General features: G+C 27.4%; 2 protein-coding genes across 8 annotated transcripts; one reads left to right on the top strand and one right to left on the bottom strand.

Moving 5' to 3' along the window:
- Positions 1–174: 174 nt before the first annotated feature.
- Positions 175–13,496, bottom strand: LOC119687118 (small glutamine-rich tetratricopeptide repeat-containing protein beta). 5 transcript variants are annotated; one of them, XM_038101311.1, is made up of 4 exons: positions 1,645–1,739; positions 770–1,507; positions 325–714; positions 175–264 (listed from the first exon to the last, which is right to left on the bottom strand). In XM_038101311.1, exons 2-3 carry the CDS (start codon positions 1,357–1,359, stop codon positions 333–335), a joined length of 972 nt encoding a protein of 323 aa, XP_037957239.1. In that variant the 5' UTR covers positions 1,360–1,507; positions 1,645–1,739; the 3' UTR covers positions 175–264; positions 325–332. The 5 variants fall into 5 exon arrangements, with proteins under 5 accessions (XP_037957239.1, XP_037957240.1, XP_037957238.1 ...); XM_038101312.1 differs by lacking the exon at positions 1,645–1,739 and adding an exon at positions 13,409–13,496 and having other exon boundaries at positions 175–714; positions 770–1,442; XM_038101310.1 differs by lacking the exon at positions 1,645–1,739 and adding an exon at positions 13,409–13,495 and having other exon boundaries at positions 175–714.
- LOC119687117 (MAGUK p55 subfamily member 6) lies at positions 3,885–26,054 on the top strand. Of its 3 annotated transcripts, XM_038101305.1 has the most exons (12): positions 3,885–4,016; positions 4,071–4,423; positions 4,622–4,734; positions 19,372–19,524; positions 19,588–20,079; positions 22,243–22,341; positions 22,415–22,576; positions 22,673–22,883; positions 24,501–24,671; positions 24,738–24,898; positions 25,464–25,538; positions 25,604–26,054. In XM_038101305.1, exons 2-12 carry the CDS (start codon positions 4,324–4,326, stop codon positions 25,778–25,780), a joined length of 1,914 nt encoding a protein of 637 aa, XP_037957233.1. In that variant the 5' UTR covers positions 3,885–4,016; positions 4,071–4,323; the 3' UTR covers positions 25,781–26,054. The 3 variants fall into 3 exon arrangements, with proteins under 3 accessions (XP_037957233.1, XP_037957235.1, XP_037957234.1); XM_038101307.1 differs by having other exon boundaries at positions 3,963–4,110; XM_038101306.1 differs by lacking the exons at positions 3,885–4,016; positions 4,071–4,423; positions 4,622–4,734 and adding an exon at positions 13,496–13,641.
- The last annotated feature ends 1,858 nt before the right edge of the window (positions 26,055–27,912 follow it).

Here is a 27,912-nt window from a genome sequence, read left to right as displayed (position 1 = left end):
GTAGTATCAAGATTCCGAAAAATGTAATGCAATTTAACCGTCAAAGAATAATTTATACACAATAATAATATATAATAATATTGAAACATTTGTAGTGAACAAGAACGGTTGATTTTAATTTAATTACCGCGCATTAAACTATATATCCATATTAATAATTAAAATATCAACTTATAATAGTTTTGGATTATATGTATTGTGATTATAAAATATTTCCTTTACAAGCAAGCATACCAAAATTATCTATATACAATTAAGGCGTGCCTAAAATCAAGATTTGAAATGAAACTTTACATATTAATAAATAAATGAAAGCAAAATAACCTTTAACTCTAAGAAGATGGAGGAGGTTGTTGTGAATTGTTGCGATTATTTCCTCCGTTATTTTGTGGACTTGGTGGTGGAACAGATGACAAATGATTAACAAGCGATTGGAAGATGTGTAGCATGTCATTAGGTATTGGGGGAGAACCAGCAGCCGGGGCGCCATTAATATTAGAAAACATTTGTCCTATAGCATTCATAATTAGTGGATTTTGTGACATGTTCTGTAGTTGCTCCAAATCAATTTCAGCACTATTGAAAATATTACGTATTGCTGGATTTGACAACATTGCAGACAGTCCTTCAGTTATTTGTGGCGCAGAAGTTGGTAATTGACGGCGAGCATTACGTGCAACCTCAAGATTATTACGATAATCTTGATTATCAGGTCTACATAAAAAGAAAATATAAAAATTATATATTAATATATTATTTACAGTCTTACTCCAGTTCAATAGCTTTAGTATAAGCTTGCTGTGCTTCCTCGTATTTTCCTAAATTGGAATATGCGATACCTAAACGACCATATGCTTTGCTGTAACTTGGATTGTATACTAAAGCCGATTTGCAGTCAGTTACTGCACGGTCACTATCTCCCAGACGAATATAAGCAGCAGCTCTGTTGCAGTAAAATATTGGATTTTTGGGATCAAACGTTATAGCACGATTGTATTGCAATAGTGCTTCATTATATTTCCCATCTTTCATTAATCGATTGCCTTCATTCTTAATTGTTTCAGCCAATTGCAATGATTCAGGTTTACGTTCGATATACAATGACTGGAACATTTCAAACAAGTCAATTTCCTTCGCTTCAATTTTTTCTGTTGCACTAGTGCCAGCTGGTGCATTTTCAGCACTTTCTTTAGAACTTTGTTCACCTTCTGGCTCTTCTAAATCAAACGCCGCTTGAAGACATTGAACTGCGACTTCTACACTTTCTTGGGCATCTGACGACAAGACGTTTAGATCGATCTGTCGCTTAAGATAGTCCACAAAAGAGCGTATAAAAGTTTTCTGTATTTCGTCTTGCATTATTTATGGTAACACTTTTACAGAAATTCACAGGAATTTAATTTACAAATTTCTTAGAAACACGTCGAACTGTCTCGCAGCCGCTGCAATGAAAACAGATTACAAATGTCTACTTTTACTCGTAATGTGTTCGTAAAAATTGTAGAGTCTAGAAACAATGAAACGTCAGTTGTAAATTTTGCGCTGTCATTTCAATAGAATTATTATTAATTAACATATATATATATATATTTATATATATGATATATATTTTTTTGTAATATTACTTATTTAACATATATATACCGGATATAGCTAACTTTAACCTTTCACTCCAGTGAATTTAGAGATAAAATTTTAAAATTGTATATAAAAAGTTATATATTTTCAGCTACCAAAATATTCTGAATATATCAATTTAAGAAAAAATTTTTTTATATTTTAAAATGTCAACGTTGTTAAGAACAAAATAAATTTTACCTAAACTTACTTTGTCAAAAAATTTATTCGACAAAGTAATGCCTAGAGTATGTTTCATTTGCGATAGTTATATTTACTTTACACATATATGCACTATTGAATATACCGCAATAATAATGTGTTTACACAGCTCAAATAATGTTAATTGTGATTTAGGCCGTGTGTGAGATTGAATAAATGGTAAATTGAAAGAAATAGTAAATTATGTCGATATGGCAGCGAATGTTAGTAATTACTAGAATTTCGAGTAGGGTAAATTGGATAAAATTTAGGTAAATTAAGTGTTACCATTATGAAAATTTTATAAGATGTTTAATAAATAAATTTTAAAACTTTTTACCAAAAATAATAAATAAGTGTAATAAATAAATAAATAAATATTTACATAAGTGCAGTGCAAAAAATCCCTAGAATATTTAAATGTACTTTACTCGAATTCGCACACTGCCTTAATATAAAATAAAATAATTAAAATAAAATTTAAATTTAAATAAATCTGACGGCGAGAATATATATTGAAGTAAAGTTCCTTTAATTAAAGTTCAGATAAAATGTTACATATATTATATATTAAGCGTTAAAAATTATATATCACGTAATCGTTTATGTGATTTGAAAATTTTAAGATTTGTACACACCGCACAAGTAATAGTAATTCTGATTTAATATTGTTATTCTTGCTAGTTAAAATATCTTATTCTGCTTATAAAATCAATTTTGGTGAACGAAACTTGATCGTTGATATTGACGAATGGCGCCGACACGTAGACCTAACCGTTCTAGGTCAAAATTTATATTAATAAATGCATACAAACATCTGACCTTTTCACCTTTTTTTGTAAATATGTCAAAAACAGCTTCCTCAAACTGTCAAAATGCCATGAAAACCTTTTATTTGAGGTATGTTCAATGGATTCCTTTGCATTTGGAACATATGTGGAATGCATTCGAACGTCTTTCATACAGAATGTGAGAAAATTGCTCATTTTCGCGCTTGAAATTTTATATGCAAGAATGAGCCATTCGCTACTCATATTCGATTTTTGACCAAAATGAGCCATTTTCGGCCAACGTAAACGCCATATTACCTTCAACAGGCACATTGACAATCAGCTGTTTGAAATGAGAACACATGAACGACAACGAATGTAAACACTTTCAAATGATAGATTTGAAATGAGTTATTTGCGGCCAGTGTAAATGCCATATTAGTTAACACTTTTTAGATAGAGGAATTCAATTAGCGATGATTGCATGTGAAATTAAGCAAACAGAGTAACAAATAATGTACATGAAATCGAATGACTTATACCATAATAAATATATTGCATACTATTAAAGAATATAAGGTTCAAAAAATATATTTTTGAAAATTCGTGCTCTGTTGTGCTTATTTATATTTGACAAAATGGACTTCTGTGATTGGTTTTCAGCTCAAAGTCGATTTCCACCAGCAAAGTTCGTAATGTAAACATAGTGTCAGAGGGGCCGTATACGCCTATTATATACTATTATATAATATGTAGATTAATAATGCTAACAATAATGCTTAATTGCTATTTTCAAAAATAATATTACTAATTTTTTAATTTATATTTTTATATCAACCTTGCCAAAGTGTAGAATACAATATTCTACGACTAAATATACAAATGTATGACGAAATTGATTAGACAATTCACACTTTCTAAACTGTAAAATATTTAATATATTTTATGTTATATATATTAATTTTATATAAACATATAGAAAAAAAGTTATATTTTAATGTATCACTCTTTTCGAATAACAATTCACTTTTGTAGAGATTTGTATGAATTACGTAAAACCCATTTTAAAGATGGAGTATTAACTCCATTAATTTATTTAAAAATGCAACTCTGTCGGGCTCATGCTACATAGACAATAGGTTTCTTATGTTCAGCACATATTTTGTGTATACTGCATGTGGTATAATGATGGTATGTCTCTTAATTCATATCAATACACTATGTAGGGTATATCAATAACTTTAAGATCAGCATTTATTTTGAGTTTACTCTATTGTTGATTTTTCTTAAAATTCCTTTAGTTTCACATCAGAAAGCAAAGTTGGTGGGGCTATGTTTTATGCTGTTCTGTTTTGTTTATAGACTTTCATATAATTGGGTGTGTGGTTATTTCCTACATGTGATATAAAACAATCTCAATTCTTAAATGTAAACATATTTGAAAATGGCAATGACCGAAATATAAAAACCTGCGTATTGCAGATAAATGCATTTATTGTGAGGATTTCAATTAAAAAACTCAGTGAGTTCCCCTTTACACCAAATAATTTATTGCAAATTGTCGAAAAAACAAACAGCAACGACCGATACACAAATATCGTTTAGGAGCCGTTTACGTTGTTGTTCCCACTCGACCATAAAAATATCACCATAAGTGCGTGTACCACCATTCCATATTTGTTCACCTGTCGTCGTAGTTGCATAATAAATATTTCATTTCACTAACTTCACTGTGATGGTTCGCCTTACACGCAGAGAACGCCAGGACAAGATTGTGCTATTGGCTAGCATCAACAAAGTAAATATTGGCGATGAAACCGAAGCTGTGGACAATGGTTCGTTATAAGATTTTGCTTGTGTTGTATCGCTTCTTGTATTGAATTTGTGGTGCTTATTTTCTTTGTTTGCATTATTTTAAAAAGATATTAATTCCTTCTTTTTTTTTTTTTGTTATGTTATATATTTATAGTTTAATATTATTAATATTAAATGTATGTGAATAATTATTATTTTATTTGTTATTATCTATATAGATGGATATGTAGTAAATTATAAAAATCCTGTAAAGTATAATGATGACACTGATGCCATATTCTTAAAGGGTCTCCTACTAAGCAATCCTTCTACACCAAACAAGGATATATTGGTAAGTTAAATTAGAGAAAATGTTATAATAGAAACTACTTTGAAGTGTTAGTAATATATTAAGCAATATGGCTTTGTTCCTAAGCTAATTGCATATTTAAATCGTAAATATCGTACATTTCTTAAATATTTTTCACTTTTGTTTAAATAAAAATAAAAGATTCTCTTTTTTTAAAATTGCGTTTAATGTCAAAAAAGACTAGTGCCAATATGTTTGTTTTTATATTAAATTATTTATTATTTAATATAAAAAGTTTTTATGATAACTTTACATAAGCGCTTAATAACACTATACAGTTTTACTATATGTATTTTACATACATATATGCAAGCTGTTACGAGAAGTAGATCAACAGGAAGAGCGACATGCTTTAGTAGGTCATCATGCGAAATGCAGCAGATAATTTTGTTTATTGGCTCCTGAGACTTAATTTTCTAATTGCCATTATTTTGGTTATATATTTGTATAGTATTTTTGTTTATAGTAAATAAATTTTTTCTATTAAGAAAATATTTTATAAATTAGGCTCAGCATTTTTAGCTAATCTGTGTTAATATTAAATATTAAATATTCATTAAAATCAGGGAAGCAAAAATGGTAGACATCAAATTAGGTGCAGGCGTATGTACTATATCTAAAACAGAATTTGAACTCAAATATATATTACACGATTTATAAATATGTTTCTTGTAAAACAAATTTTTATTATATATTTTTTCAACTTCAACTTCCATAACTCGAACTTCTTTAACTCGAATTTTCTATAACTCAAATTAAAACGAGTGCAACAGAGTTTTAGAGCAAATTACATACAATTCTGCGTCCATAACTCGAACTTCTATAACTCGAATTTCTCTATTACCCGAATAAAAATATTGTCACGTGCCAATAGGAATACGTGAAAGTGCATTCTATAAGTCAAATTTTTGTTTTAAGTATGAATCCATTTTGGTGTTGGGGGAAGTCCCTTTTTCCAAATCAAATGTTTCAGTTTTTCTTTCTTATGTTGCTTCTTTATGCAAATGCCAGTCGTTAGCAGCGTGTTTTAAAGTAAATAAAATAACTCCCAATGCTACTTTTAATGATTATATTGAACTTGACAATTTGTATATCAAGCTTTCCTACAGACAACGATATTATTGAGCATTATAGCTCTCCAATCCGATTCTAAGCGCAATAGAAAGTGATGATGAGGGTTCGGTGGATTCTTCAATAGCCTTCCAAGAATAAAGTAGAAAACTCATTCAAAATTCTGAATTTTTATTTACAAACGAATGATACTACAACTGATGATCACTAGAAGGCTTCAAATAAATTGGAGTCCTTTTATATTGAAAATAGAAAATAAGAAAAACAATTAAAATCTCAAACCCTAATTTCTGAATGTTTTACTTCACTATAATTTCTGTGCTCTATTTGATTTCAAATAAATAAATATCTTAAAATGTAATTTTAGTTTCTTTCAAAAAAAAATTCTCTAACTCGAAATCTGCAGAAGTCGAAGCTTTTCTTTGCAAAATGGTACTTTGAGTTATAGAAGTTCGACTGTATATATATATATATAGTATATAATATTTGTAATACTTAAATGTTGAAGATCATATAAATATTTTATAAAAGGTTTTTAAAAACCCTTTCTTAAATTTAAATTCAAAATCTTTTTTTTTTTTTGGTTATCTTACTTTTTTATTCAAAATATTTCACACTAGCGATTAGTGCTATCTAAAAAAATCCTCCTTTACACCTATTGCAAGCAATTTTATTTAAGTGAGGATTTTATTATATGGGAAAAAGCTAAAAGCAAAAATGTCTTTATTGACAATATTCATAAAATAAGAATTGCTTATATCATAATTTTATAAAATAAAATGAGTTAATTTAAAAAAAACAAAAATAAACCAAGATTTATGCAATATACGTTCAAGAGTAATTAAAGATAGTTATATATGCTTGACAAAAAATATTAAACTATATATAATCTTACTAATGTAGTAATATAAATGTCATAACAAGTTTAATTAAAACATAAAAATGTCTAAAACAAGCCATAAATTAATTTACAATATTTCAAAAAGCTTTTTCCTACATAAAAAAAACACTTTCTCTCTAATATATCAAATTTTCTTTTAAAAGCTGTTTGAAGATCTTTCTGCTGCGGGTCCGAAGATTCAAAAACTTTGTGTCCAAAAATTTTTGTATTACCATATACCACCACTATGAGATTATGTAATATTGTTTAGTCGGTGTAATTACCTATATGAAGTGGTTTGTTACTGAAGAAACGTAATACACGTAACACTTAAAGATTCCCTTAAGCTGATATTAAAAAACTATCTTTAATATAAAAAAAAAAACAACAATTCTATGAGGTTAACATATGAGATTAATATATAGTTTTATTAGTGTTACCATATGTAACACTTTTACTTTATGTGAAATAACTTGGTAACCCTATTCTTATTTGACCTACTTTTGAGAAATATACTGTAATTAATGTTAATGTGTTACGTTATAAAGTGAAGCTGGAAGAATGTAAGAACCTTAAGCTTTACCATTTGTATACATAATACTCGTTTAACTCAATTTGCTGACTAAGTAATGCTGAGTGTGCACCTATTTACATATATAATGTAAATGAAAATCCATGAAGAGAAAATGAAAAGCCTAAGATACTTGCTACTCACATGAAAATCTATTTAATTATAGGCCAACTATATCAGAAAGTAGTTTTTTTTACTGATTCTTCTAATTATAAATTAACAGGTTTTTCAATTTGAATATTTTATTAAAATTATAAATCTTTAACACCTATTTTTTGCGAAGATTTTATAAGTGTTTATAAAGTTAATGTATTTATAATTAATTTATTTTGCTGAAGCTTTATATACACTCTACTAAATATTCTATTATATGATGAAAATCTGCTTAGTATCAGATTCATCTATACATCTATAGCTACTATCAGGAAGGTATTACTCTTGTGCCCTCATTTTAAGTACTCTGTAGGGTTATAAAGATTTCATATATATGGTATATATATGTAAATCTATTTATTAAACGATTTTTGCGGGTTAATTGGTCAAATTTTTATTTATTGTTAAAAATAAAAATTGAGAAAAAGATCGATATTTCGACTTAAGTCTAAACTCATCATTAGAAAATTTATGTATATAAAATAAAATAGACCTTATATTATTTCTGAGTACTAAACTATAATATTGTGAAGGATTTCTAAATTATATTTGTTTGTGATTGTGGGATAAAAATGACATTAATTTTTTTATAAAACTAATTAGAAATCAAAATCAAGGCGGAAACTTAAACATATTTGCGCGACTTTTCCCTTTTTAGTGTAAATAATGTGTTTCGTGAAATTTTTTCAGATTTAATCTTAAAAATAAAAACGTAAATAGAGATTGCACGTAAAATTAAATTAATATATAAAAAATATTGAGTAATTGTAGTAAATTAACTTTAGCGACATTAGCCTATTGGATTGTTGCGTTTTTGTGTTATATAAAATTATATTAATTTTGCAAACAAAGTGTTTGTAAATAAAATAAATGTAAAAGTAATAGATTTGTTGATTAACATTCTAACATGATTATACTTATATTATAAATATACTTATATAGTCGTCAAAACAATGTACATAAGTGTAGTCATATTATCTTTAGACACCTCCTAAGGATTAATCATCCTTATCCATTGGATTTCATATGTTATAAATCTTTAGACTAAAGTTATCTTTAGACATCTCCTAAGCATATTATTTAAAGACAAACGGATTAATCATCCTTATCCATTGGATTTCATATGCTATAAATCTTTAGACTAAAGTTATCTTTAGACACCTCCTAAGCATATTATTTAAAGACAAACCGCTCAATTATCCTTATCCAGTGGATTTCATATGCTATAAAATCTTAGACTAAAGTTATCTTTAGACACCTCCTAAGCATATTATTTAAAGACAAACCGCTCAATTATCCTTATCCAGTGGATTTCATATGCTATAAAATCTTAGACTAAAGTTATCTTTAGACACCTCCTAAGCATATTATTTAAAGACAAACCGCTCAATTATCCTTATCCAGTGGATTTCATATGCTATAAAATCTTAGACTAAAGTTATCTTTAGACACCTCCTAAGCATATTATTTAAAGACAAACCGCTCAATTATCCTTATCCAGTGGATTTCATATGCTATAAAATCTTAGACTAAAGTTATCTTTAAACACCTCCAAAGCATACTATTTAAAGACAAACCGATCAATCATCCTAATCCAGTGGATTTCATATGCTATAAATCTTTAGACTAAAGTTAACTTTTGGGAACGAGAAAAAAATTAATATTTTCAATTAATTTAAATTAATTAATATACAAAATACTATAACGATATAAGTCTTTAAATGTACTTATAAATGAAAAAGTGAAGTAATTAAATCAAAAGTTTTTCAAACCTCGCTTTTTATTTAGAGAAGAATATGTGAAAAAATTAAACGTTTTCGAGTGAACACTGTATAATTAAAATAAATTATTTTTAAATTAATAAACCTTAAATTAATATGTATATAGAGAGCACAAAAGTTTAATTACTTCATATATGGAACTTTGTTTATCTTATTAAAAACAGTCTCTTCACAAAGTGTAGAGTATGGAAGGTATCTATTTTAAAAAAATGACGACGTTGTTTTGAGTTTTTTTTTTAATCGAGTATCTGTACTTACAAAATACATAATAACCAGTTTTATTTAAAAAAAGAAAAAAATTAATACCTACAAACGGAATACATATTGCATCTCCGTTTTGAGCACGTTTTCGATTTTTCTTATTGTCATAAGCGTTATCATGACGCCACTTTGGTCCAATGAATTGATATGAACATTTATGCTTTTGGAATTTTGTTCAGTAAGCATAAAATCTTAATAAAAAATTAGTAATGCTTACGAATTGTGTATACAGGGTGCTTTCACTTATTGCTACAATTTTATTTTTCAAGTAAAACTTGTCGTTACTAAATAAAACTTCAATAGAAGTACATATATACTAAGAAGACTTTTATAATAACTTTTAATTTTATTTTTATTTCAAATAATATTCAAATTATTTAAATAATTAATTGTTTATTATTCTTATTTTTTTTAATTTCAAATTATTTAAATTTAAACATTTAAAACTGTTTCACAGATATTTTATTAATTCTTGAGTTTTTAATGCTGTTAGATGGCACTTTGGTTTTGCTTTATTTTACTATATATGTATATATGTGTGTTTAACTTCCTCTACTTGGGGAAATGTAGTAAAAGTGCACTATTTAGTGAATAATTCTTTTGTGATTATTATGAAATCAATTTTGTATAATAATTTAGCTTTTGTGCATTGTGGCATTTTCCACAAATGTCTCGATACCTTTAATAAATTATTAAATGATTAAAAACCATTGATGTTGAGTTTTAAAAAAACAATTCTAATTGAATTATATTAACTATTTATATTTTATTAGATCCTTAATTAAGTTCGACAATATATAACGTAACTGATCATATTCAAAGGCTGATTCCTCCACAAACGACTTTAAAGCCTGCTTTGACAGCAAACAAGATTATGTTGAGTGTTTAGTGGGATTGGAAGGGAATTGTCTAATACGAGGTGTTCAATACTTGAACGCTTTATTTAGTGTTTTTCAAAGTGGGCGACAACACTCTCTTGTGGGCACTGGAGCTGTAGAGAGGGGCAATGGATGGGTATTGAAACGGTTTGTGATTTTCTTCTAATATTTTTAAAATTAAACTCAAATGAAACCGTGCAATTTCGGCTAAATGTTAAAGAACACCTTCATAATTATAGGAAAATAAAATCATTGTTTAAATTTGAATAAACATTGATAGATACAGGATAAATTCAGAAACAGGAGAGGCCTCTATTGGCATACTAAAATAATATTACAGTAGTAATAGCAATTGTGATACGTAAAATGTGAACTTCAAAATTTGAGAGAGGGGAGCGCTAAAAAATAAACGTGTTCAAAGTGGTAGATAAAATAAATTTTAGAACATCTGGGTTAATAAAACAATTTAAGAAAAACTACCATCATTGACCAACAGCAATTGAGTTGTTTTATTTCATAACATTACAGGTCATTATGGTCTGAAATATCACCTTCATAAACTACAACTATCTGCTAACTCGGAATGCAGATTATGCCTCGAAGATGAGGAAACGACCATGCACATTCTTTGTGACTGTCCACCTTTAATAACGCAAAGAAGAAACCTGTTTCATAAAGAATTTCTGTCACCAGAACAGATTAAGAACTTTTCTCTAGATTTAGTTGTAGAATCTATTTATAAAGCTTTAAGGGGCTTTGTTTAATCAATAGTGAAAATGGTACAATAGGACTCTTCTGGCCGCAGTACCGGCTGTTGGGCAATTTTCACGTCTATTTTGAATTTTCACAATACCAGATCACACATATCTAATTGTTTGGAATAAATTAACGGTAGTTGATGGGAAATTTTTCATGCAAACAACGTATAGCCCGGACTTTCAATCATCTGACTACCATTTGTTCGGGTTTCTGCATTCTCTTCATAGTGAAAAATTGGTCGACTCAAGAGTTGTTGAAAATCATTCGACCAAGTTTGTCGTCGATAAACCACAGATGTTTTACAGGAATGCAGTTAACCAAAAAATGGCAGGAGGTTAAAAATGATATAAACTTATAGTATTAACATTATAACTTTATTAAAATTGATTTTTAATATTGAAAATTTTTGTTTAAAAATCTCCCGAATTCTTTTTATGTCATCAAAAAATTGATAGACCAAAAACCACTTGACCAAGTTTTTCGCCGAGAGATTACAGAAGTTCTACATAGATAAAATTATGAAACTTCCCGAAAAATTTAGACTTTATAAACACCAATTTTGAATGATGATAATCCTTTTTTTAAAATATATAAAAAATTGGCGTATATTTTTTATGTTACTCAAATATTGACCGTTCAAATAGTTGCAAGAAATCTCTGGGCTAGGTTTTTACTCAATAAATCATAAAAGTTCTATACTGATTATAAATTATGAAGCTACTCGAAAAGTGGCAAAAGGTCATATATAATAAAAGCCAATATAATTTTTATTAAAATTATTTTTTAATAAAAAATATTTTTATTTAAAGATGTGCCAAGTGATAATGACTTGACTTAGTTTTTCGCCACTTAACCACAGATGTTTTACACCAATGAGACTAACCGAAAAATGACAAGAGGTTAAAAATAATAATCGTCAATATATATTTTATTAAAATTAATTTTTAATAAGAAAATTTTGTTTCAAAAATGTACCAAAAAACGGCGAATACTTTTTATACCACCCAAAAATTGGCAGACCTTAAATCACTTAGCCAAGTTTTTCCTCGATAAACCACAGAAACTTTACATGGTTAAAATTATGAAACTTCTTGAAAAATATAAACTTTATTAAAATTAATTTATTAAATTAAATTTCTTTTTAATAAAGAAAATTTTTATTCAAAAATGTACTAAAAATCTGTGAATACTTTTTATACCATCCAAAAATTGACAGACCTTAAATCACTTAGCCAAGTTTTTCCTCGATAAACCACAGAAACTTTACATGGTTACAATTATGAAACTTCTTGAAAAATATAAACTTTATTAAAATTAATTTTTAATAAATAAAATTTTTGTTCAAAAATGTACTAAAAAACGGTGAACACTTTTTATACCACCCAAAAATTGGCAGACCTTAAATCACTTAGCCAAGTTTTTCCTCAATAAACCACAGAAACTTTACATGGTTACAATTATGAAACTTCTTGAAAAATATAAACTTTATTAAAATTAATTTTTAATAAAGAAAATTTTTGTTCAAAAATGTACTAAAAAACGGCGAATACTTTTTATACCACCCAAAAATTGACAGACCTTAAATCACTTAGCCAAGTTTTTCCTCGATAAACCACAGAAACTTTACATGATTAAAATTATGAAACTTCTTGAAAAATATAAACTTCATTAAAATTAATTTTTAATAAAGAAAATTTTGTTTCAAAAATGTACCAAAAAACGGCGAATACTTTTTATACCACCCAATATGACAATATTTAATTTAATTTATTTTGAAATATTTTTAAAAATATATTTATTTCGGGTGAACATTTGTGTTTCGTGCTTTTATAAAAGTTTTCGTGTTTTAACACTGTTAAGTAGTTTTTTTGTTTTGTTTTTTGTTTTTTACTATTTAACACGAACTTTTACCCAAGGAGTTGCACAAATGCTTTCCAGCGTTTGTATTGTATTATTGATGTTGTGTCGCTGCTAAGTCTTTGCTGTAAGGTCTTGTTACTCTTAACGTGTGCTAAAATTCATTTGGTGTTAGTGTTAGTGTTAGTGTATACCTGCTGGTAACAGAGTGTTTCACATGCACTTGTGCATATGTGTGTACTTGATTGCATTTAACATTCTCTTCTCTCTTCAGTTTGTTTAATATTTTATTTTTCTGAGTAACAAAAAGAGATAAATATATTTTTAATTCATGACTCGCGCTCAAAACAAATTCAACAGTGTGGTGTGGTCTGGTGTGGTGTGGTGTGGAGTGCCGTACATTGTGACGTTGTGGTCGAGTCTAACTAAACAATAGCGTACACACCTTTCTGATTCGAATTGAGTTAGTAAGTAAAGCTATTTGGTGAAGTTCTGATCGGCGAGCCGTTGAGTAACTTGCGTTAAAATCTTGCGTTAAACTACAAAAAAAAAAAAAACCTTACATATGTTATACTTTAAGAAATGAACATTTATTGATTTGTTTTGATTTAAATTGAATTAAAGGTGTTAAAGAAATTTATAAATGTGTTTTTTAAATATATAAGAAAGATATATAATGTGAGTTATATGCTGAAACGTGGCCAAGAATGTTGTTCAGAGGGGAAAAAAATATATATATTTAAATTATTTACGTTTTTTTATGTGTTAATTTTTTTTTTTTTTGTGAAAATATGTTTCACTATTTATTGTTATTTGTTTGGATTGCCTTGTCGTTAAAGAATTAGTGCCTTGGTGATAATTTGTTTTTGTTACGCTGGTAACAACAATAACAAATAACAAAGACGTTCAACAAACTTTGTTGAAATTCATTTATAAAAAGATAAAAATTAAAAAACTTTATTATGAATGTTTTGTATATATGACAAAGTGCTGCCAAGTTATGCTGTTTTCTTATTTAGTTTCAAAATTCAGTCAGAAAAACTCATATCTTGAGTTCGGTTTTTTACTAGTTTTTACCAGATTTTCAGTGTTGTTTTGATGTTTGTTGTTTTTTTTTTGTTTTTGTTTTCGTTTTTGCTTTTGAGTTGTAATTTTTTTTTAATATTCATTGAATTGTGTAATATATTATTTTAAAGCTGCTCCTGTTGCTCTTCTTGCTCTCCACAACACTCAACATTACGTTTTAATTAAAAAAGATCGCTCTTTGACGCTCAACTTAAACTAATTTGTGGCTTACAAATTTGGGAGTGGCTCAAAAGAATAAAAGTTTATAATTTTGGTAAAAAAATATTGTATTTAATATTTGTAAGTTTTAATTTTTTTCTTCAAATTCTATTATATATATATTATTCTCACTTTTATTCATTTTATGTTGTTTTAAAAAAAAAATTTTATTATTTCATAAATGAAATAATAAATAAAAGTAGTGTGCTCTAGTGTCTGTCTGTCCGTGAATAATAATAAAAAATATATAACCACAAAAAAAATGTAAATTATTAAAAGTAATTCATTTCATTTAATATTATTATACTTCTAAAACATTTCACTTTTTAGCGTAATTAATTGTTAAATTCATTTTAAATTATTTCACTTGTTGCACAATGCGTCAAGTAATTCGTGCGAACGTAAATGAAAGTATAAAAGGCTTAAAGAGGTTAAAGCCCTGCTCAGCATTTGTCTCAGCACTTTTTTGTTGGGTATATGGCTTCGGTGTGGAAATAAATGAAAATAAATAAACATTAAACATTACTTATCATCGACTTTGTTATTAATATTGTTGGGCGTAAATTGAAATTGAAAAGTTGTGAATGTTAAATAAATGTTTAAAATGAGTTAAATGAAACTAAAAAAATATGTATATATTTATATATATGTACCTAATATATATATATATATACTTAAATTTTAGCAGGTGTGGCGTGTGGCTTGTGTTGCACGTGAATTCTTTTATTTTTTCTACTATTAAACCCACTTTATTAGTAATGCAAATAACGTTATAGAGAGTTAAAGAGATATAGCGTTGAAATTTATTAAGAGTTATTGAGATATGACATTGAAACCTTAAAACATTGAAACTTATCGCGTTATACTGTTGAAATTTTAAAATTTATTAAAAATATTATTAAGATATAGTGTTACAATGCTATAACTCATTTAAAATTACTGAGATATGGTGTTGAAATGTTCAGAAGTATTAAAAATGATCGAGATTTGGCATAGTAATTTAAAAACTTGTTAAAAATGTTTAAAATATGGCAATGAATCTTAAAATTGATCTAAAGTTATCGAGTTATGGCGTTGAACTTTTAAAAATTTGCTTAAAGTTATTAAAATATGGTTTTATGGATTGAGATATGACATTGAAACCTTAAAACATTGAAACTTATCAAGTTGTACTGTTGAAATTTAAAAAAATTATTTAAAATTTTAAAGATATATTGTTAAGGTGCTTAAGGTGTAATAAAATATATTGTTAAGGTGTTAAGGTGTTTATACATGCAATTCGATATAAATGTATTTGACTATATGACAAATTCATTTTTTAAAAGTCAATTCAATAATTATACTACGTTTACACTAGCGCATTTAACTCAACAAATTTTCAGTGAGGTGTGATAATTGTAAGTGTAAACACAGTATTAGAGATAACATTTTCAGATTAAGTATGGCACAACTTTATAAGAAGTTGGGTGTTTCAAATATTTTTAGAATATGTTTACAATTATAACTTAATTAATAAATTATGTTCATATTATACATAAACTATTCTTGTAAAATATAGTCTCGAAAGACGCTATTATTAATAATATTACTAAATAACTTTTATAAATTTGATTTTGGTATTCATTTACTTACTGTGATTTTAATCCTTCTATAATAGCATATTTAGAATAGTTGTCTCTAGTTGTCTATAGTTCCATTCCAAACAGTTCAATCAAAAGCCTTTAAATCAATGTTTTCACAAAAATAAAAACAAAAACTTTAATTTTCGACTATTAATTTACTGCATTGCAAAGGAAAAGAAGCTGTAACAATTGAAACGTTCTTATTTTAATACGAAAGTGTAAAAAATTAATTTATTTATTTCATTTTTTGTTTTGTATTTCTAATGTCTGTTGAAAATTTCATTTTAATTTACTAAGGTAAACTGATAAATTTATTCACAGTTGATTATTTATAGATACATATGTTGAATTATTGATTTAAGTTTACTAGAGTAGTTTGATAAATTTACTCACAGAAGTTTATATTTGTACTATATATAATATTATATATAGTATATATTCGTAGTATAGTTTTATTTATTTAGTTGGATTTCATAGACATGTTTCATCCTTGTTTATATCCCGTAAACTCCGCCTACTAGCCCGCTTAGCAGTTTCATTCAGTTGTACCGATTGATGTCAGATCGTTTCTGATCTAATCCCTTCTTCGTAGATTTTAACCTTCCCTACAACAGTTCCTACCAGTGTGTACCAAAACAAACCACAGATTTCGCTGATTTTCAATACGCTATGCCAATCTCATATATTACACTGTTCTTCATTCTATTTAATTCGATATTCAAATAGTCTTTCAGTTTTTGAGATAGTCAAATGACTATTTTAACATAGGCTTTTATTTGGTAACTATATCTATCTATCAATAACTGTCAGAACAATCCAAATTGATTTTTTTCTTAGTGATTACTTATAAAGTGAATAAGTTGGTATCTCGACTGTAATACATTTGAAAAATATTTATTACAAAATTTGAAATTACTTTCAAACCGATTTTAATTTGAATACATCAGCAAAATGTTTTAGATTAAAGTTGTAGATATAGTTAATACCAAAGATGGTTTCAAAAAGATATTAAAAGGATTGCAGACGAAATCAGTTGCAAGAGAAAGAGACAGCTACTTTCTCTCCTAATAAAGTAGGAGAGAGAGATTTGCAGCTATTGGACAGAGTAATAAAATCAATAAATAAATTTTCATTGCAATATCAAAATTGTTGATTGTCAAGATTGTGCAGGTTCTCAGGTGTCTATATCACTTCTACCATATCACTTCTTGATCCAAATTAATTTTGATAGCATTAAAAAATTATCAAATGATAGCTTTAAACGATAAAAAAACCAAAACTTAATTTTATATTAAGTCTTAATAGCCGATGCTAGCATTTCTGGTAGCTTTATCTAGTAATTATCTCTATAAATATCGTTTAAATTGACTTCCTCCTCACGTACAACTGACATTTTATGAAAAACATAAAATGGAACTATTTATAAACGAAGAGTAATCTGTTCACAGATTTTGTTATAAAGAATAAATGATTTTCTTTTTTGGTCTATTGTAGTAGTACCGTGGTATAATTCCTTTATATTTTTGAGCATTATGATCTTCTTTCCGAGGCACAAGAAATAGATCATAAAAATGAATCTAATAAGATGACAAAATAATTGATTTTAGAATGTTTTTTCGATTCCTTTACAATCAACTTTATTGTTTCTTTTTCAAGGTACTGTTAGCGGTGGAATGTAATAAATAATACAGTTATTCAAACTCTGGTTTAGTTCAGACATATATATATATATATATATATATATATATATATATATATAAAGAACCATTTAGGATTCTGAAGAAATAATCATTCAGGTTTCTTTAAAAATAATCATTGGATTCTTAAAAGAGATTCATTTAAGATTCTTTAAAAGCAATTATTTAGAATTCTCTTTAAGAATCTTAAAAAAGAATTATTTGGGAACACTAAAAAGAAATCATTTAGGATTCTTAAAAAAGAATCATTTGGAATTTTTAAATGAGAATAATTTTTGATTTTAAAAGACAATCATTTAAGATTTTTTAAAAATAATTATTTAAAATTCTTTTTAAGAATCACTTAAAATTCTTTTTAAGAATCATTTAAAATTATTTTTAAGAATCTTTAAAAAGGATTATTTGGAAATGATAAAAAAGGAATTATTTAGGATTCTTGAAAAAGAATCATTTTGGATTTTTAAAAGAGAATAATTTTTGGTTTCAAAAGACAAACAGTTAGGATTCTCTTTTAAGAATCATTTAGGATTTTTTTTAAAATTCATATCGGTTTCTTTTTCAAGAATCATTTAGAATTCTTAAAAAATAGTCATTTAGTAGTCTTGAAAAAGAATCGTTTAGGTTTCTTTTTTTCAAAGTGCACATTTTTTGATTGACTGGAAGTGTTAGTTTCGCGTGCCAGTTTTTTTATATATTAATAACTTTTTTAAAGCAATAAAGACCTTTGCAAATTTGAAAAAAATTTTCAAAATTTTATTTATATTATTTATTTATATTTTTATTTATATTGGAGCTTAAATAAAAACCAGTATACTTCAGTTAAAAATTTCTTACTAGTCTAAATGATTGTGTCTTCAATTTATTCTTCAATGTTTATAAAGTGAGTGCAAATGACTCAAAGAGCAGGCAGCTTCTTAGTAATAAGTTTATAATTTGCTTGTGTTAAAAAATTAATATTAAAAAATATTGTTTATAACAATAACAAAGGAAAACATAATGTGTTAATGTGTACACACCACTTAGAATAGCAAAAGAAAACACATTTTCATTGTATTTTGTGATATTTTCTGACTTTCGCCTGACTGTTGTGCAGGCCAGGCCTCATTTGGTTTTCTCAATTTCAACACGACAATTATAGTGAATAATGAGAAAAGTTAGCAGCAAAACATCTATGGCTTCCCTTTTGCAGTCTCGGTTAAGATTCGGTTAGGATTGAATGGGTTAAGTATCATGCATTTGGCTCGCTGGCAAATGTCTTCATAAATTTATTGAAAAGAATTTTTCGTGACTAATTTTACTCTGCCAACATTTTGTGTGAGAAAGCCAGAACAGAAGTAGTTCAAGTTTAAATACTGGGTACAAATCGTCTTTGTTTGTCACAGTAATTAAATTTGTTAATAACAATTGTAGAGCAACCAACTCTTTAACGAGTAGCTGTTTTTCTCTGACCTTAGACTCTTTCAAGTGTTGTGTCTGTGTTAAGTTATAGAAATACGAAATATGTGAAATACGAGTATGTGGTATATATACAGATATGAATTAATAAACATAAAATCATATTTATTTGTTTAAATGTAACATAACAGTTGAAAAGGTTAATCAGCACATCAGCACATACGAAGTTCCACAAGACAGAAGCTCGAATAATTGCTTAACTCAATTATTCAATTAATAACTCGTTATGTACGAGATGTTTTATCATGACCTAGGCAATTCCAATAGATATAAGCTAATTGTTTTTTTTGTCTTTCATTTTTTACTGACTGCACATAATAATATAATTTTTTTCAATTTTATTTTTACAGTTGAATTCGAATAAACCGGAGCCAGTGCCAGCATTTCTTCCCGTTCATTTAAATAATAAGCCAATTTGTGACGATATTATAAGAAAGTTTTCTCCATCGCGACGTTTGGAATCTCGTGAATTAGCAAAACTATTAGCTCAGCCACATTTTAGAGTAAGTACAAACCATGCCCATTACGATTTAAAAAGTTACACATTAAATTATTTTTAATTCTAGGCGCTTATTCGTGCACATGATGAAATAGGTTATTTGTACGAGAATCGTTTAAAAGCCGCTGGTGGATCTATTGTTAAATTGGAAACAATATCACAACGTAAAAGTAGTTATCTTTTTCCTCCGGAAATACTTAAAACCAAAATGCCCGTAGAGACAATAAAAATGGTTGGACTACGGCGCGATCCAAATCAGCCGCTTGGATTAACTGTTGAAGTTGATGAACATAAGCAGTTAGTAGTAGCACGTATATTGGCTGGTGGTGTTATAGACAAGCAGGGTCTCTTACATCCTGGTGATGTGATACTTGAAGTCAATGGCTCACCTGTTCATACGCCTGAAGAGCTACAGGTTGAAGTATCGCGAGCGAAAGAAAATTTAACATTGAAAATTGGTCCAAATGTGGAAGAAGAAATAAAATCAGCGCGCCTTACATTAGGTGGACAGGTAAAACAAAATGGAATCTCAAATATTGAAACGGGTAAAAAACTAACGGTAAGTTGTGTTAGCAATGTCTGTGTGTTTGTAGATAAATTTGTATTATATTAAGTTATTTACATTTAAATTTATAAATAAATTTATTTTATAATTTATTTAACTAACTGCATATAATTAAGTAAAAATTTATATAAATATAAATGACAAAAGCAACCACGAGTGTAATGATAGTAATAATGTTAGTATTATTATACTTATTTACTTACTTATTTACTTACTTATTTACTTACTTATTTAGTTGGCCATTACAAACGTGAGTCGTTCTTGGCCGCGTCGAGTAACCTCCGCTAGCCAGTCCGCTTAGTTGCTTGCTGTCGCCAGTTGATAGTAACGAACGCCCCCAAATCGTTGGTCACCTGGGCCTTCCATCGAAGATGCGGACGTTCTCTACCGCGTTTTTCACCGAATCATACACCTTTCTAGCCGGAGCACTTAGTTTCATTATAATAACAACAATAATTTTCGTTGTATTAACACAAATTTCAGCCGTGTCAGTATATGACTTAACTCCATTGTGGTAGCAAGATTTCTTCAACTTGCCACAACCTGATTTGGTTGTTGCTGTTTGGTAGCCCGCTATGAAAAATGTTAATACATACATGCTTGTAAAATCCCTTTGGCGTGGTAAACGACACTTCGTCGTTGTCATTGATGAGTGGCTCCGGGACGTAAACCACCCAGTCGGTTTTGGAATTACCTGGCTTGGTAGTTAGCTCTAGTGATATGTCAGCAGGTATTTTCCACTTCTCCTTATATAAACAATTATTCAACATTTTACTACGACTTTTTGCGGATACAAGCTAGTTTTAGGTCACTATATAGAGTGCTTCGAGGCTCTTTGTAGTGTGCTTTGTAGCTATACTACTAGACAGAGCTACGAAGCATTTTTTTTTTAATTTGTTAAAGTATATTTTTAGACTAGATCTTAGTAGAATCTGTTCAACTATTTTCGCCTTGTTGTTATGAATAATTATATGACATCCTTTTAACTCTACATAAAAGTTGTTAGATCTCGGGCCTCCGAATCTGCCCTAGTCTTTATGTGGCAATTGTTATTTCCACCAAGAACCAGATGTTTTGGAGCAGTTATACCGCTGAACTCTCGTTCGCCATTGCCTCATATGTTTAAAACAGGGGTCACTACGAGAAGGTTGAGGATGACATTTGTGTAGAGAGGCTTTTTAAGAGGCATATTTTATATACAATGTAAAAAAATTTTAATTCATATATAACATTATTTTTTATTTAATATGTTGATTTTGACTTGTAAATATTGCTTACATTATTAGACTTGAAATGTAAGCAATTTAGCATGCATTATTGGTATCTATGAGAGAGATACTACCAAATACCACAATTAAAACATAATGTGATTTTTATAATTTGTTGAATTTGTTAAATAAACTTTAATTTATAATTTTAAAATATTACTGTTAAAAAAAAGCTTCAATAAATTAATATAAATTGTCTCAAACAAATAAGTTTAATATTTACAATAAAAACTTTTTGTACCATACTTTTTCATACTTTGATCATTCATTTATCTGAAATGCTATATAAAAGTAATTTTTTTATAATACAGTAAACTCACTGTTTAACAAATACTTGATATAAGAAAATCTCTAAACGACAAATATCTTAAAAACCTTTCCATTAAGGAGTAAATGTTGCCAATAAAATGTATATAAATTAATTAAAGGCCTCTTAACATTATATCTTTTGTTATACAGAGAGTCTACTGTAGTTTTACAATTCTACTTATTGATTTTATTTTAATATTAAGTTTATTGTTAAGATTGCGATAATTAATAAGTTACATTATTTTGCGTTCCTTTTTCTGTGTCTAAGCTTCTTAAAATTTAAATATAAAAAAAGCATTTTATATATATTTTATAAATCGATATATATATATACGTTTATATCAAGTTGTTCATACTTCATATAATTAGTAGTTAGAATTTCCAAATTGATTTCTGTATATATATATATATATTATAAACGCAAGTTATATTCATATATCCAGTATAAACAAAAGCAGATAATGTAACTAAGTAAGTAAGATACAATTTGTGTAATAAGATATGTACTTTATTTAAATATATATATATTTAAAAATAAATAAAAAAAATTAAACAATATTTTCATTTTATTTAAATTTAGTGTTATATGCGTGCTTTATTTACTTACAACCCATCCGAAGATTCATTGTTGCCATGTAAAGATATTGGTCTCGCGTTTAAGTCCGGAGATATTTTGCAAGTAAGTTTCAACATGCAATGCTATCTTTCTATTCATTCAATCTACTATTAATATATTTTAAATAATTTTAAAGATTATTAATGTGAAAGATCCAAATTGGTGGCAAGCAAAAAATATAACTCTAGGAACGCCTCAGATTGGTTTAGTACCATCACAAGAATTAGAGGAAAGAAGGAAAGCATTTGTAGCTCCCGAAGCTGATTATGTACACAAAATAGGTATTTGTGGTACAAGGGTAAGTGTTACAAATAATTATTTAAATATTATAAAATGTTATTTATAAAAATATTATAAAATATTATACATAAAAAAAATTTTATATATTCTGTAGATCTCAAAACGAAAGCGTAAAACTATGTATCGTTCGGTTGCTAATTGTGAATTTGATAAAGCGGATTTAATGTTATATGAAGAGGTTACTCGCATGCCACCATTTCGTAGGAAAACTTTAGTGTTAATTGGTGTCTCAGGTGTAGGCCGACGTACTCTCAAAAATCGTTTGGTAAATAGTGACCCAGATCGTTTCGGTGTTGTTATTCCACGTAAGTAAAGATGCAATAAAAATAAGAGCTTAATAAAGATTTTAGACTACTAGTAGTATATAACTTTATAAAATTTATTTATTTAATGTTGAATTATAATATATTTATGACGCTGTATATATGAATTATAATATATATAATGTACAAATTCTTTAAAATACTTACTTAATTTTATCGAAATATTTAGTTATAACAATCAAAATGTATCATTGAGTAGAGAAATACTTTTAAAAATATATAAGAGTAGAATAATGAATTATACAATCGTGGAAACCCTATGCTCCACTAGCAGAATATGAGATAATAGAAGAAGAAGAATAAATTATACAATTATTGCATTATTGTATGAATTGTTGCTTATACAATTGCAACAATGCATAGTGATTTATGGAATATAAATTGATTGCTAAGTAATGGATCTATTCCAAAAGTCTATAGCAATTTAAATAGTTTATTCATGTTATTTTATTTGTCTAAAAATATAAGCCACAGCAATGTTATAAGTATCCGTTTTATAATTTAGTCTCTTACTAATTCGAATTTTAAAAAACTGTCTCTTTCTTAATGTAAGATCTTTACATGGTCAAGATCAGGTTTATGTTTGCAGTCAATACAATGTACAGCCAATGTTATATTGGCTTCAGCAACACTTTTACAATGTTATATTGGCTTCAGCAACACCTTTACAATTCAGCTAGTATTTTAATAATATATAATTTGTTTTAAATATAAATAATAAGTTATTGTTTTTTTAATTTCTATTTAAATGACCAATTTGCCCGCTAATAAATTATTATAGTTTATTCATATTTAAATGTTGACAGACTTCACAATAATATTGACAGGTTCCATAAAAATGTCGATAGGTTTCCTATTATAAATATATCTAAATTAAGATTAATCAGTGATTACTTAACTAAACACGAACGTAAAGGTAATATCCTTTAAATATAAGAATGGAACCTCATATCTGCAGATTCTATGAAATATATTCCAATAATAGAACTGCTTGCGTCCTGCGTTTGCTAGAATATGAGATCGGTGCCTTTATGTGATTTTTGTTAAACCAAATAGTGATATTATATACCTGCTTTTGTTGTTGATGTTGTAATCAGTACACATCTGCCGCTATACTCTCTTTTGAAAATGTTAACCTATACTAGTTCGTCCAACTCAACTATTAGGTGCGGCCACTCTTGGTAGGTAGTAATACCTATGCCTATTTTCTATTTTTCCACTTAGAGTATACTGTCCTCATACTCCTCGCAATGTGTAGTATCTAAATAGTATAAATACATGTATATATTAACTGTACACACCACAATACTTATGTTATAGAAGCCCATCGAATTCTGGAAAGCAAGGACATCAAACGATGTTACGATATATGCAAAAGGAATAGTAATAAAAACAAGAATAAAAAAGTATCTATCACAATTATGGTCTTAATATGTATTTTACAAAATAAAAATAAATATTATAAATAAATATAAATAAATATTATAAATATAAGAAATAAATATTATAAATATAATAAAAAAATATAAATATTAATATTAATATTATATATTCCATTTATAAAATAAAAAAATAAATAGTTATGATTTTTAATTTTAGATACAACGCGTCCGAAAAGAGCACTTGAAGAGAATGGTGTAACTTATTGGTTTACCGATAGAGAAGAAATGGAAGAAGAAATTAAAATGAACAAATTTTTGGAATATGGTGAACATAATGGTAATCTATATGGGACTCATTTGCAATCAATAAAAGATGTTATCAATAATGGCAAGTATAAATAATTTATATATTTTATACCTAACATATTATATTTTATATATATATTATTTTTAGGGCGTATGTGTGTTCTAGATTGTGCTCCAAATGCATTAAAAATTTTACATAATAGCCAAGAATTGATGCCATTTGTTATTTTTATTGGCGCGCCAGGCATGGAGCAGTTGAAAACGATTTATGCAGAACGTCGTGCTACTGGATCTAACAAAAACTTAACTGTAAGACTAATAAAAACTTTTATAATAGTATTATGGTTTAGTTAGTTAAAATATATGCCAAGTAGTTGGCTTAAAAATAATAAGGTATCGGTTAAGGCGTCCTTCCTCAGTAGAACAAAGTTGAGGTTGTTAGCAGTTATCTGATTGGTCGTTATACTCTGTGTTACTATATTAACAAAATGGATCTCTCTAAGGAGATAGAATATGTATATGTGCCGTGTGTGAAGGTTAGAGAGATCTCTAGTTACATTCTTTGTGACTTTTGGAATTTGATATAGCTGAGGCTATATCTGTCTTCATTCATTGACTTTCATTTGAAGATCTTCTTCTGTCTTCTGTTTAGTTATAAAAGATTTACCATGATTGCAGTGCCGTGCTCTCTTATAAAGCCGGCCATTATACTGTATTGAAATATTACGTGTTGGTCTTATAACTTCAGTATTTATTTATCTTTAATCAAATTAAAAACGAAAAAGTTATCTGTTGTTTTAATCATTTGAAAATAACTATTAAATTATGTTCCTAGTAATATTAAAACTAACCTCCTGTAATTTTTAAATTTTAGTTTGATCGTCAAAGCTCTATACGTTATAGTTCAAGACGTGCACGTACACTGGAATCTCTTGCTTCTTTATATGAGGTAATATATTAAATTATTTGTATATTTATTTGAAAGTATGTTTTAAAATTTAATTTATTCATTAGGATGATGATCTTATTGCCACTGTGGAAGAAAGTGCATTTGTCCAAAGAAAATATGAAAAATATTTTGATATGGTGATCATTAATGAAGATTTCGATGAAACTTTCCGTCAAGTAGTGGAAACTTTAGATCAAATGAGTCACGAAGAACAGTGGGTACCAGTAAACTGGATTTACTAATTTCACGACAAAATAAAAATAAATAAATAGATAGATAGTTATATATATATACATATATATTTATTGTTATACCTATATACTTTACAATATGATGAAAAACGTATAAACTATTTTATGACTATTGCTTCCTGTATTTGCTCTTGATGGTAAGCCTTCGATGTACACGAGCGTTTCACAAGTGTTCTTATTTAACGAAATCACAAAATTCAGATTTTTAAAAACAAATTATAGGAAAATATAAATATATTATATTATATATTATTATATTATAATAAATAATAATGCTGCGAATAATGTATACATAAATGTACATTATATATGTATAATTTTAAATGTTTTATATTTTAATTTGATTTTTAAATTAGTGGTGTCTATAAACACAAATATATAAATATATATGTGTATTTACAAGTTTGTTGTATATGTTTAATTAAGTAAAATTCATTTTCAAACAAATTATTAGATAATATGAATAATTAATTTAATATGTCTTTATATTATTGTTAATCATTGTTTTTATTTTATTTAAAAAAAGAAAAATTCAACGAATTGTAACACCGCTAATTTAAATTTCTATCTTTATTAATTTTTATGATCAACGAACCTTTAAGTTTTTAGGTATTTTTATAATAACATTGTTTTATTATTTTTTATTCTTTATTACTGCCTTTTTTAACAGAGCAACATAAAATAAAAGTTATATATATGTATATTATAAATTTGTTCACAATATATTTAATATTAATTTTAAAAGTAACAATTTCGTCCATTTACAAATGCTTTATAAATTGCAATGCAATAATGTATTTTGTTTTTAAATATATATATTATATATATTTTTTGATTACTATTTTATTTATGTATTTATAGTTATTTTATAACAAATTTTTTTTTGTTTTTGTTAAGTACAATTACTGAATTCTTTTATTATAATTATGTTTATTATGTTCTTTTTTAATGAAAATAGAAAAAATTATCCCGCTTAATTATTTCAGTTTTTATATAAGCTTCTACAGCTTTTGCATATATAGCCCATTCTTGAATACTTTTCCGTTTAGACAACAATTTTTAAATCTAAAATATTAAATAGTATATGCTTTTTCTTTGTGCTAATCTGTAAAAAATTTTAAATAAATAAATAAATATTGTATTTGGCTCAAAAACGAAAGTGTGTTTTTTTGTCATGTAAATTTTATAGTTCCTAAAGCAGATGAGTCAGAGTTCAAAAGTCGCGTGCCTACAACAAACAAGTGCTGCCTATTACTATTCCAATAAGAGTCTCCCAATGCATCTTGTATCTAAGCAATACTATCCCCTCCACACTACCGTCAACCAATCAAATTTTAACCCAGGTATATGTATTTGTATTTCGTTTAATGGTTCTCGGTCTCCTAGGGTTACAACAACAACAACTCCTATTTGATATTCACCCTTCACACGAAAAATGTACAAAATGGAATATATTAGGAATCGTAAAAAAATTCAAGAATGGCCGGGTCTATGACTAAGTGCCATTTACCATCACCAAAAGGGATCATACCAGCACGTATAGCCCTTTCTTTCCACCCCATTAAAGTGGCTGGGTTTGTCCATCTTGACCTAGGTTATTATTGACCTAGGTTGATTTCAATTAAAATCCCATCCATCCACAATACCATCAGATTGACAGATGTTTGGATTATAAGGTGGATGCATAAGAACGTTTCTGGGCGACTTGGCGATTGCTTCATTCAGACGGTCCGGTCCAATCGGAACAGTACAATTCCGAGTTAAGTGTTTTGCAGTAGGGGAGCAGCTCAAAGTATATCATTCCCTTTTAATCCCATAAAACACACTGCAACACTTTCCTGGTAGTCAATCCTGGCTTGGCCGTCATTTCAGCCAGCTCACGACGACTCGTCCACGACTTTCAGTGCTTTTTCTTAAATTATTAAACAAAGAATCGTATTTGACTTGTTACGGGACTTCTAACATGATTATTAATAAATTAACTAATATTCACATCATATATTCACTCTGATACATAAAAGATTTCTATTACCAAATAAATTTCTCAAAGGATTTCAGAAGCGTCGATCTATGAAAAGAAATGCATATTATCTTTTTATTCAAATCACATTTGCATTGAAATT

Source organism: Teleopsis dalmanni, chromosome X (assembly GCF_002237135.1).
Source record: "Teleopsis dalmanni isolate 2A chromosome X, ASM223713v2, whole genome shotgun sequence".
NCBI classification, from domain to species: Eukaryota; Metazoa; Arthropoda; class Insecta; order Diptera; family Diopsidae; genus Teleopsis; species Teleopsis dalmanni.
The sequence above is the reverse complement of the archived record's forward strand: the minus strand, read 5'-3'. Positions and strand labels throughout refer to the sequence as shown.